This window comes from Pygocentrus nattereri, chromosome 14, assembly GCF_015220715.1.
Source record: "Pygocentrus nattereri isolate fPygNat1 chromosome 14, fPygNat1.pri, whole genome shotgun sequence".
Classification (NCBI taxonomy): domain Eukaryota; kingdom Metazoa; phylum Chordata; class Actinopteri; order Characiformes; family Serrasalmidae; genus Pygocentrus; species Pygocentrus nattereri.
The window spans coordinates 40,713,641-40,725,320 of NC_051224.1; the positions used below are offsets into that span (position 1 = coordinate 40,713,641).

Consider the following 11,680-nt stretch of genomic DNA (forward strand, 5'->3'; position numbering starts at 1 on the left):
TTAAGAGTTATAGAGTGTAATAAGTCTGAGATTTCATAACTGTATAATAAACCTGAATTATAGGTCCTAAGTTTAGTAGGTCTTAGGGTTAATATCTGCATAATAAGCCTGAATAAGACAGCCTAGGATTAATAACTATAATAATCCAGAATTAGTTTTATGATTAATAGCAATATTCAGTAGGCTTGAATAGCAAGTCTAGGTCTAGTAACTGTATAATCTGTAATAACTTCATAATCTGTATGAATGTTTTAGGGTTAATAATTGTGTAATACCTTTTAATAATAAATCGATTACTGTGTAATAAGTCTTAGGATTTAATAACTGTACGTTAATCATGAATAACAAATCTTAGGTTTAATAGCTGTATAATAAGCCAATAATAATATGTAATAATATGTAATAATAAGATGAAGTGCATAGTAAGCCTGAATAATAAGTTTTAGGATTAATAATTGTGCAGTAACTCTGAATGATATGGTTATAGCAAGTCTGAATACTAAGTCTCAGGAGCGAGGACTGTAATATTATAATCCACAATCAGTCTCAGTAGTAATAACTGTGTAATAAGCCTGTTGTTAAAGGTGTTGCTTGCGCTTACGCTGCCTTCTGCTCGTCTAAAAACAGTCGTGCACCGTTATAGATAGTAATCAGTAGCGCTGTAAGGCCTCTTCGGCGTAACCCCTGATCTGCTGTCAGAGGTGATTTGCGTTTGCTGGCTTTGGCCCTGCGCGGTCACTACGGCCAGCGTGTGGATCAGGAGCATCTGAGGGTGCCAGAGTCGGCGCAGGCCAACGTCATGAATAGACTCCACACGAGCGCGGCGGCGAGAGGGAATTAGAAGCGCTCTTTGGAGGAGACGTGCGGCTGTGAATGTGAATGTGTGCAGATGCAGTGGAGATTAGAGGCTCTTCAGGGAAACACAACTGTCTCCTTTCCTGGAAGTGACTGAGCTTTCATGTGTGTTCTTCACCGCAAGCGAGCAGGCAGTGATGGGCTGATTCAACACTGTCATGCCATCAGCACCACAGGCCAAAACACACAGATGTATATATAGATACGGTGGCAAAAAAAGGAGGTTTTGAAAGGTGGTGACGTCCCGAATGTGAAAGTGAATGTGTTTCTGTGAAATGAGAAGCATGCGCGTCGTTGGGGGGCTGAAAGGTTCACTTACAGGTGGTTTATGGAATTTGCAGCCAAAATGGCCATAAAGTGCAAATTATTCATTGTTTAGATATAAGATGATGCACTCGCACGAGGAATGACAAAACAAGGAACAGAGAACATTCTTAAAAACCACCTGGAAGACCAGGTGGGCCACCGAAACTGATTAAAAAGCTAAAGAGAAAATTCCTAACAACCACCTGGAAGACTTGGGAGACCACCACAGTCTCCTGAAAAGAATAGAAGCTGTAAAAAAGGTAGAGTGGACACCATAAATACTCAAACATCTGATACATTTAGTTGCTTTGCTGTTTTGATGCTGGAGAAAGAGGAGTGTGATTCTTTGAGGCAACCCGGTGGAGGTCCATCTCCAGAAGGCCCTGACTGGATTTGTACCAGAGCTACAGCTTAATTATGAGCTTTTATCTCCTCAGTTCGTTTTTGCGCAGCACGTTATACTAAAACTTGCGCCGAATTCTGAAACACTTCACCACACCTTCGATTTTTGATTTGCACGGTTTCGCCAGAAATCTGCCTTCAGCAGAACTCGCAGGTCTGATTTCTTAGGAAGATACGGTCCAGATCTTTGACAAAGATGAGAGATAGCGCCAAGTGGTGCTTTTGTTCTCTCTCTGATTTCCGTCATGGGCCACCGCACTGAGTTTCACCCCCGGGGTGCTTCTCAGTAAGCAGCGCCGATTTCAAGACAGTGTGGTGATTCAAAAAAATCAGGAAGCTTTCAAGAATTCTTCATTCATGAGTCAAAAGTCAAATCGTACATTTTCATAAACGCCGCGATTTCGCGGAGGACCGGGCGCCGCGGAACATCCGTGCTCTGGAAAGCTACAATAGATCACTTCTACAGTTCAGACTGGGCGGCTCGTGTTGTTTATAAATAAATAAATAAATAAATAATTAAAAAAAAAATTTTTTTTTTTTTTTTCTTTCTCAAACTTGCTCAAGCGTCTGATAACACAGCAGAGGTTGAGATACAAGCCAAACACTGGCCCGTCTCCAGGCTCACGGGTACTTTGTGTACTTTTCTTCTTTCCTTCCAAGCCAGGAAACACTCGACCGCAATATTGGTGACATAAAAAAAGAAAAATCACTTCCTCCTTCCTTGAATGGAATTCTAATCACTGATCTACAGTTTACGTGAACACCCGAGACTGCGGCCCTTATCTCGCTCTTACTCACTTTCTGAGTAATCCCCTAAGCCTGTGCTGAAGCATTTTATTGGCAGCATTCTTTGTGTACTTCACAAGCTCCGCCTTCCCCTCCACCACCCCCACCCCCCACCCTCTTCACCACTACTCCCTCTGTTTCTTGTAAATGCGTGTCTGAGCCATGAAGAGTTACGGTCACCGAAGCTCCACCCCTGCTCACTACCCAGATTAATCAGACTGCAGCAGGTTCCAGAGAGCCCTGGCGTGCTTGTCATTTCAGGAATGCGAGTGCAGGCATGCATACGTCTGGGGTAATCTAGAAAACACCGTACTTTGGGTGGAAGTCTACGCCGTCTGGGAGGTGACGTAGCTAGACATTAAAAAATTGTGCCCGAGTGGCTTCTGGTTCACCCAAGAACCTTTCAGTGGCTTTCGCACATGAGAAGAACCTTTTTTTTTTTTTTTTGTCATGCTTTAGTGGCCTCCACGTGATGTGAAGGACCATTAAATTATTAACGGAACCTGTAAAGAAGTTCTTCACATGCACAAGCACCTTTATCAAGCACGGGAAGCGAAAGGGTCCCTCTATGGCAGCACTCAGAGGGCTCTTCTTAAAGAGGATGGCCTACCTTTCGACTGAGATGAACCTTTTTAAAGTTGAAGAGCCTCCTTGTCATGTTTAAATTGTTCTTTGAAGGTTCCTCACATGCACATGCATGGTTCTTCTTGCTGGCACCACTGTCAGATCTCTAAAACCTGCCAGATCTTAAAAAAATAGATCTAAAATCACCTTTTATAACATGTATAATCACGAATCATGATACCTTCAGGTGGGTTCCCCAGCAGGCCCTGAGCCAACCTGTCTACCAGCACGTATTTTTGGCAGTGTGATCAGACGAGAACCAAAGAAACTCCCAAAGGCAGAACTCGTTTTTGAAAGGTTTACAAATATATTTATTACTACTATAAAAATACTGGTATAAAAATAGAGCTTTTTGCATAGCAAAAGAATCAGAGTCCGAGGAAGCGGAGCTCCCTGCATAGTGTAAACATTCAGAGTGGACGTAAACTTTGGCCACGGAGTGTTCAAGTCTGGTTCGTGACAATGTGCTACAAAGTGCCTGCTTCACACGACAACACCGGCCCTCTTGGAGTCTGTCAAGTATTTGCGTACGCATATTCCGGCCGTGCCTTAATGCGCTGCGTGGGGACTTCACAGCCGATAGGGGAAGGAGAGGAGGAAGTCCTTCAGGATGGGATTCACAGGGATGCCGTCCACGGCCGCCTGCCCGCCGCACGTCTCGATAATCCGCTTGCGGCACAGCTGCTGCAGCGACTGCACCCGCACTTTCCTGTAGGGCTGCACCAGGCTCTTCTTGGGTGAGCTGGTGTAGTATTCCAGCAGTTTGAACAGGGAGTCGAAGCATTCCTTGCTCCCGACCAGACTGAAGCTGGAGTTCTGGAAGGTAATCCGGATGCTGGCAGGCCCTGCAGGAGCCCTGTAGCTCAGCGTGAAGAACACGTCCTTTTGCTGGCTGTCCCGGATCAAGAAGGTTCCCACGGGCTCCTTCTTCAGCTTGTGATGGGCCTCCTCCACGGTCATGGGTCCCCAGTAGAAGCCGCTCTCCTCCAGCATGGAGGTGGTCTCGTTGATGATCCTGAAGTCGCCCTCGTTCCTGAAGGAGCGGAAGTGTGTGTGGGCCTCCGTGGGCTGGTGGGGCCTGGACCTTTGGGCTCTGTGATCCGCTGTGCCTGAAGTGTCTTCCACTGCACTGTGCGCTACCATCCTACAGGGAAGACCAGCCTGCGTGGTCTCCCATAGCGTACCTCGTCACAGTCATCTAGATGAGGCGCACAGGATCTGCTGAGGGAAAAGACAAAGCCGGTTCAGTGAAAGTTCCCCATGCATTGTGTTCTTAACATGCACAGATTTCCTTATCGAGCACGGTTCTGCAGAGATGCAAAGGGTTCCCCTGCTCAAAGCATCACCTGACCTGGTAAGATCTTTAAAATAAAGATAGTCTTCAGATGCTGTGCTTTAACAGACTGTGCCTCACTTTACTCTCTCCACCGTTCTCCATCTAATCACTGCAAAGGAGCCCGTTGGATGAGCGCGTGGAGAGGAAACCGAGGGGTTAAATCTTATAAATAGCTTTCTTTGCAACTGCAGGTTTAGATTAGGATGACAGTTTGTTAAAGTGGTGAGCAAAACCACAGCCCTCCGCTCCAGCCAGACGTACACAGTGTCCACAGTCCACGCTTACAGCAGTCTATACTTAACTCTGCAGCTCGGATTAAGCATTTCTTTTCCTTTCAACACAGAATCTCTAATCGGAATCCAGTGTGGTCCGGGATTGGGCTTAATCCCGGTCTGTAAAACTGGCCCCAACCCCTTTTAAGGAGCTGAACACTGCACAGTTAAGCTTGGCACAGAGCAAGACAACAAAGCCCCTTCACACCCCTGTCATGTTGATCACAACAATAGGAAATTTCATCACTTCAAACCAGCCGGAGCCACACCGCTCACTTCTGGGACCAGTTCTGCGTTCAGTTCAAAAGCAAACCAAAGAAACTCCCACCAGTTTTTTTTTTTTCTGTAAAGGGAGTAAACGAAGTGAAGCGTTCACGGTGGTGGTGATGGGAACCAGACGTCCACCTTTAAAGCTCAGTCACGTGCCTGACACACTGCTTCGCGACCGTTCTGACCGTTTCATTAACCGGCATCCTCTGCTTGCGCTGAGTAGTAGGTCAGATTTGCGTTTTGACGTCTGGGTCCTATCACCGCCACTGTAAACGAGTCGAGCGGCTTCTCTGCAGCGAGGCTTCCACATGCAATGTCACAAAGACTGAAATTTTAAAAAAGGCGGTGGAGCTGCCCTTTAAAAACAAGCACCGGGTTCTCCGGACTGCGGCAAACGCGTCCGTTCCACCTTAAAAGGCGCAGCGGGTGAAGTCTAAGTGGCTGCGTTTAAGGTGGGACGGGGGGGGGGGGGGGTGTTCCACCTTAAAGGCAGGGGAGGCGCGGTGACTCGAGGCTTACCGTTCAGAGGAGCCGGCAGGAGGAGAGTGAGGGAGCAGAGGGAGGAACGTGTGTGCTCAGCGGCCATTGGTTCCACTGCTGCTCCGCGCGAAGCCAGAACTGGTGCGTCTCGCGCTCTCTCTCTCGTCTGCGCGAGCTGCGCACCGGGCCCGGCCTTTAAGCGCGCGCCGCTCCTCCGACCCCGCCCACTTCCCAGAAAGTTCACTTTCGCTTTAGCGCAGCGCTTCTGTGAAACCAGAGAGTCCAGAGCTGCCCTGCACGCGCCCGCCGCGGCCTGCAGGGGGCGCGCTCTGTCTGCGCCTCTCAGCGGGGCTCTCACGCTCAGACCACCTGGGGTTACTATGACAACAGTAACAACCCGAGTAGACACAATAATAAAAATCATCATCATCATCATCATCATCATCATCATCACGAGGAGGAGTAGATTAAAAGACGGTTCTTTAAGGGTTCTTTAGGAAAGGCAGCCATGAGTTCCATGGAGAACCCTTAGCGGGGTGAAATGGTTCTTCAGACTGATGAAGAATGTGCTGTGTACGGTTCTGTATAGCACCAAAAATGGTTCTGCTGTTGTATTACTCTTAAGAAATAGGGTTTTCCAAAGGTTCTTTAGTAAAGAAAAGGGTTCTGGAAAGAACCACGAACACCCAAACAAACCTTTAAGGATTGTTAATATAGAACGTTCTTGAAAAGGGGTTCTGTACAGCACCGAACAGGTTCTTTTATCGTTACGATGTCGAGGTTGTTATAATAGAAGAACGCTTTTGTCAAAAATGTTCTATGTAGAACCATCTACAGCACATTCTCCAACAGTCTGAAGAATGCGTTCGCCATGCCGAGAACCGCTTAAGCGTGCAAAGGGATCTGCTTAGTACTTACGGCTGCCTTTACTAAGGAACCCCTGGAGAACCGTCTTTTTTTTATACACCACTTTGCGTGATGGAAGAGTTCTTCAGAATGTTCTGCAGATTCTCTATAGCACCCAGGAGTTCTTCCAATGTTCCGATGCCAAGCTTGTAACAATAGCAGAACCCTTTTTGGTGCTATACAGAACGGAAACCTTTGCAGGAAAGTTCTATATAGAACCATACAGCACATTCTCCAACAATCTGAAGAACCCTTTCATGATGCGCAGAACCGTTTATCCGCTCTCTGAGTGTGTAAAAAAGATGTAAGAAGACGGTTCTTCAAGGGTTCTTTAGTGAAGGCAGCCATGAGTTCAGTGTAGAGAACCCTTTGCATGCTGAAATGGATCTTCAGATTGATGGAGAACGTGGTGTAGATGGATCTATCTGGCACCTAAAAGGGTTCTGCTGTTGTATACAAGCTTGGCATTGCAAGTTTTAAGTGCCGTGCATAAATAAACAGTATAAATTTGCATAATTAAACTGGTAAGGCTTTTAATGCATCAGCTAATTTTCATAAACAAGCAGAGTAGCAGTTCAGCAGTTCAGCACGCAGTTTACAGTGGGTCTGATTGTTGTTGCATCTTAGAGCCGCACTGGTTTAAATGCGCCCCCTACTGGTGAAACCTGAGGAGACCAACTCAGTAGTTTTGGACTCATCAGAGGCCCATTTAAAACGGTCAGAGTTATGAATATTAATTCAAATCGATTGAATATTCATGCACTAAACATATTATATTCTGGTTATTCCACAGTACATTATATTCGTCATTTTTCTCCTTGTGTGGCATTTTTCTGGGTTTATATGTCAAAAAATGATCATAATCCGCTTTAAAGGGCCTCTCTTTAGCTGTTGTGACTGCCCTGCAGAATGGCATATGCAAATGAGCTCTGCTCTGATTGGCTTTCCATAATCCATGATCTGGGCCTTTTCCACTCACTTGGAAAGCTAGACTGAACACAGAAAGCATCTGGTTTGTGTGATTTAAGCTTATTTTGCATAAATTGTAACAGAGTGCAATCACAGAAAAACTATTATGACATGCAAATCGCGCATTTTAGCGGCGTGCCGCACTTTGCCGCAGTTGGCCGCACTTTGCCGCAGTTGGCCGCCGGAGCTGAGGAGACCTGGGCTTCCTCGTAAAGCGCAACTGGGCCGCAGTGCACGCGAGCGCAGCTGCAGGTTTCATTTCTTGCGAGCGGAGGTCTTTAGTTCCCCGTGCGGACTCCCGCCGCTGGATCTGCCGTGCGCCACCGCGTCTAACCGGCGCGCTCAGGCTGGGCCTGCGGAGCGGCTCTGCCGGTAGCGGCTCGGTTCTGGCTGTAAGACGCACAGAGGCGCCGGTTCTAACAGTGATTTCATTGTGAAAGTGAAATCTGGCGCGCGCTATCTGTGATCGGTGACGTGGTGGAGCCGGCCTCTCTGACTCGCTCAGCCACTTTCATTTCTCCTGCGTTTCTCAGAAACTCTGCATTTACTGCAGACGGGCCGCCGGCCCACTTCTCTCCAGAGCTGCGTCCCAACGCTTCACCAGCGGCTCGGGTCACCGCAGCCGGTATAAGCGAGCACCTGCTGTGTTGCGTGCGCGGGGCTGATAACCTGAGGTTTTTAATAAGGGCGTTTATTTATTTATTTATTTACAAATAAAAGAGTTTGCACTTTTAGTCTTGAAGTTTGCCAGACTTCATGCAGCATTTTAGATTTATTGTATTTTTATTTCCCCCATTTGCATATAATTGCATACATATCGCTGTTGCCTGAAGAAAACCTCGTATGTCCATTTTTGCTGTTTTGATGTAATTGGGAAGTACCTGCTGCTCCTCACATCGTGTGTAAGTTTCATGGCGAATGGGCTGAAAGAAATGAGCAGGAATGACCTGGAAAGACGTCTGGTTCCATTGACTCGCATTAAAAGTGAAGTCGGTTTTTTCCTTCTCCTGTAAAGTTACCGAGGTTCTCTTCCGACAGCAGTGATGCACACTCTTTAAAAAGATGGTTCTTCGAGGGTAAAGAAAATGGTTCTGTGTGGAACCCTGAACAATCAAAGAACCATGTACATGCTTAAAGGGCTCGTTGCGTCTTGAAATGGTTCTTCAGGTTGATGGAGAATGTGTTATACGGGTCTATATAGAACCTTTTTAAAAAGGGGTTCCATGTAGCACCAAAAGGGGTTCTGCTGTTGGTAAGATGTCAAGCTTGATACAACAAAAGAACCATGTTCAAATAGTTGTTTTTTTTCTCCATCAATCAGAAGAACGCTTTCATGATGCAGAGAACCGGTTAAACATGCAAAGGGTTCTTGAAGTGCGCATAGAACATAGTCCATTAAGAGCGTATGCTTCACATGCATATATACATATATACTTCACATTCACATTAAAGCTGTAATAAGGGTTTTAGTGTTGGCTGCTTTTGGCCTGAGCCACAGCCAGTCAGAACAGAGCTCATTTGCATATGAGATAAAGAGAGGTTGGGAACCACAACACTTCATAAGTGGACCTAAAGCACATGCAAATGTGGGGTATAGGCCCTTTAACCCAGGCCAGCCCCTGTTATTACTGTCCCGCATGACGTGGGAGAACCAGCTCTCAAACCCTGCACACTCACCTGCTCAGGTGCAGAGGACGCCTCGCAGTGTAGCGGGTGCAGGTAGCGCAGCAGATCGGACGGGATCTCGCTCCAGGGCGCGTGCCAGAGCTGGGATTGCTCTTACAGTCATGCAGGTGTTTTACAGGAAACTGAAAGTGAAAGAGAAGCGGGGCCGCGCACTTCCGCCGGCAGAGCGGCAGAGGGCGCTGTTTGTTTACGAGCTTTTATATTATAGTATATATAATGTCATATTTAAAATAGAGTTAGGGTTCGAATGCACAGCCTCGCTCATTTTACAGTGATGAATACATTATTTCCCGTCTAATAATCATTATTTCATCATAAATCATATAATATTGATTATGTGTAATAATCGATTATGGATATTTATTTCACACGTCATGTAAATGGTTCTTTCTTTGAGGGTTCATTAGACACTCAAGGAACCATTTGAATAAGGTTCTGTGTATGATGGTTCAATATAGCAACTATTGTTACAAATCAAAGTATATATATATATGTATGTATGTATGTATGTATATAGTACGGTCTATACTTGTTGCATAATGTCTTATGATTATATTTGAATGTATATAGTGTATGACTATAATGAAGTAATGATAAATATTTGCATTTTATATCCAGAATCACTGCAGGTCAGATTTCATCCCTTTCCTCTCGTTTTGAGTTCAGCTGGAGTTTCTGGAAGTGCGCCTGGTTGGAATGCAGGCTCAGAAATTCCTTCGTTACAGGCTCAGGTCTCGTTTTGCTTTCTTTCCCTCAGCTTCACTGAAACTGACTGATGACCGACTCTGGATCTCTTTCACATTCAGAGGGATTCTTACAAGTCACATGAGCTGCGGCTTCATCCTGAAACCACAACACAGAGTTCGCTCTCCCGCAGCTCTGGGCACTTTCCTCTAACACGGCGCTCTGCTTAGAAACGCTGCTGTCACTTTCACTACGCCCGATCACTTCACCTGCTTTCCCTCCTCCTCTGAAGGGGAAATCCACGCGCCAGCTCGGCGTGTTTGAGCAGTTCAGATGTAAACAGTCATTTAGAGCGGGTTCGGTGTGAAACGCGCTGCGTTTAAACGCTCCCATGACGCACTGCTGGGTTTTTGGTAGTAAATAAAAAGTAAACGAACAGGCTTGTAGAGCCGATCTAAGCGTTGATCTGTCGTAATGAACGACCTCTAACTGGCACCTCTATACCATAAAAACTGTAGAACGAAAGGGGGAACACATCGTTTGTGATCGTGAGGGGCCTTTTGTGCCCCCGGGTTTATCTAATCAGTCCCTGATGTTGTACCAGCTGATGGAACTGAACAAACCCATGCCATAGCTGAACTAAGGCTGGGCCATGACAATATTTATCATTAATCATTTGGGGGCAGTCGTGGGCTGGAGGTCAGGGATCCAGCCTCGTGACCGGAAGGTCACCGGTTCAATCCCCAGACCCGACAGCACATGACTGAGGTGCCCTTGAGCAAGACACCTAACCCCCAACTGCTCCCCGGGCGCTGCGGATTGGGCTGCCCACCGCTCCGGGCAAGTGTGCTCACTGCCCCCTAGTGTGTGTGTGTGTGTGCTCACTAGTGTGTATGTGGTGTGTCACTTCACGGATGGGTTAAATGCGGAGGTGGAATTTCCCCGTTTGTGGGACTAATAAGTGTCTCTTAATCTTAATTACCGTGATGAGTTATGCCTTTGTACATGTTGTGTATATCATCAGTAGTTGTAGACACAGTCCGACTGCATGTTTCATCACAAGGAGAACGAGATCCCAGTGAACTGGATTTAGTGCCAGATATTGAATATAAATCAGTTTTTGATAGTATTTTTTTAATATATATGCTGGCTTTTTTTTTTTTTTGATCAGACATCTGAAAAAATAAGTATCGTGACATATTGTGTATCGATAAAGTATCATAATATTACCCTTTTGCCATATCGCTCACCTCTAGGCCGGCGTGCGGTCGGGAGCCAAGCGTGTTCTTCTAACTGTGTTCTTGTGAACGGCAGATTAAAGGGCCCATATTCTGCATTTTCCCTACACTTTACCCCAACCCCCCAACCCCCCAACCCCTAAACCTAAATCTTTTCCTTCTAATCCAATTAATCTTGTTCTTGTAGGTAAACAGTAAATATGTACTAAGGTACATACTGAACACACCCACTGAACAATGTTCCACTGACCAATAAGTGACCGATATGTTTCACCATACTCCTGTCAGTGTAAACTGGCTAGTCTTAATCTTGGGTAAAACTTCCAGAATCATTCCCCTGACCAATCGCAAGGCTGCGTCTCTGGCCCCCTAAACTGCTGTACGCTGCACAGGCGAATATATGTAAATGTGTTGTGACATCACAAAAACACTGAATTCAAAACAGACAGCGTAGCATCAATACATGGACTGGGTTTGAGACTTTAATCAGTGCCTACGTACTGCATCAAACTTTTTTTCAAGAGGAAGAGGAAAATTCATGGTTCAGTTTTTATGATATGGGCTCTTTAATACCCTCACATCCTTGGTATTATTTGTTGATTTCTGTTTATTCCGATGTTATACAGTGTTGTTACAAGCACAAACAAACTTACTGCCTGAAAGTTTTTCACAGCACTACTTAATTCCACTCATACATGCACGATTATAGATTTATTGATAATCACAGATCAAAGCCTCGTATCTCCATTTTTGCCGTTTTTCACTTTTTGATATAATTTGAAAACGCCTGTTGTTCTTCACATCGTGTGTAAATTTCATGATGATTGGACCAAAAGAAACGGCCCAAAATGACTTGGAAAAAGTTC

General features: G+C 45.7%; 1 protein-coding gene across 2 annotated transcripts; it reads right to left on the minus strand.

Annotated features, from left to right (window-relative positions):
- Positions 1–3,257: 3,257 nt before the first annotated feature.
- socs1a (suppressor of cytokine signaling 1a) lies at positions 3,258–5,521 on the minus strand. Of its 2 annotated transcripts, none has more exons than XM_017718337.2 (2): positions 5,371–5,521; positions 3,258–4,191 (listed from the first exon to the last, which is right to left on the minus strand). In XM_017718337.2, the coding sequence occupies exon 2, from the start codon at positions 4,114–4,116 to the stop codon at positions 3,544–3,546; it is 573 nt and encodes a 190-aa protein (XP_017573826.1). In that variant the 5' UTR covers positions 4,117–4,191; positions 5,371–5,521; the 3' UTR covers positions 3,258–3,543. The 2 variants fall into 2 exon arrangements, with proteins under 2 accessions (XP_017573826.1, XP_017573825.1); XM_017718336.1 differs by having other exon boundaries at positions 3,258–4,194; positions 5,371–5,514.
- Positions 5,522–11,680: the final 6,159 nt, after the last annotated feature.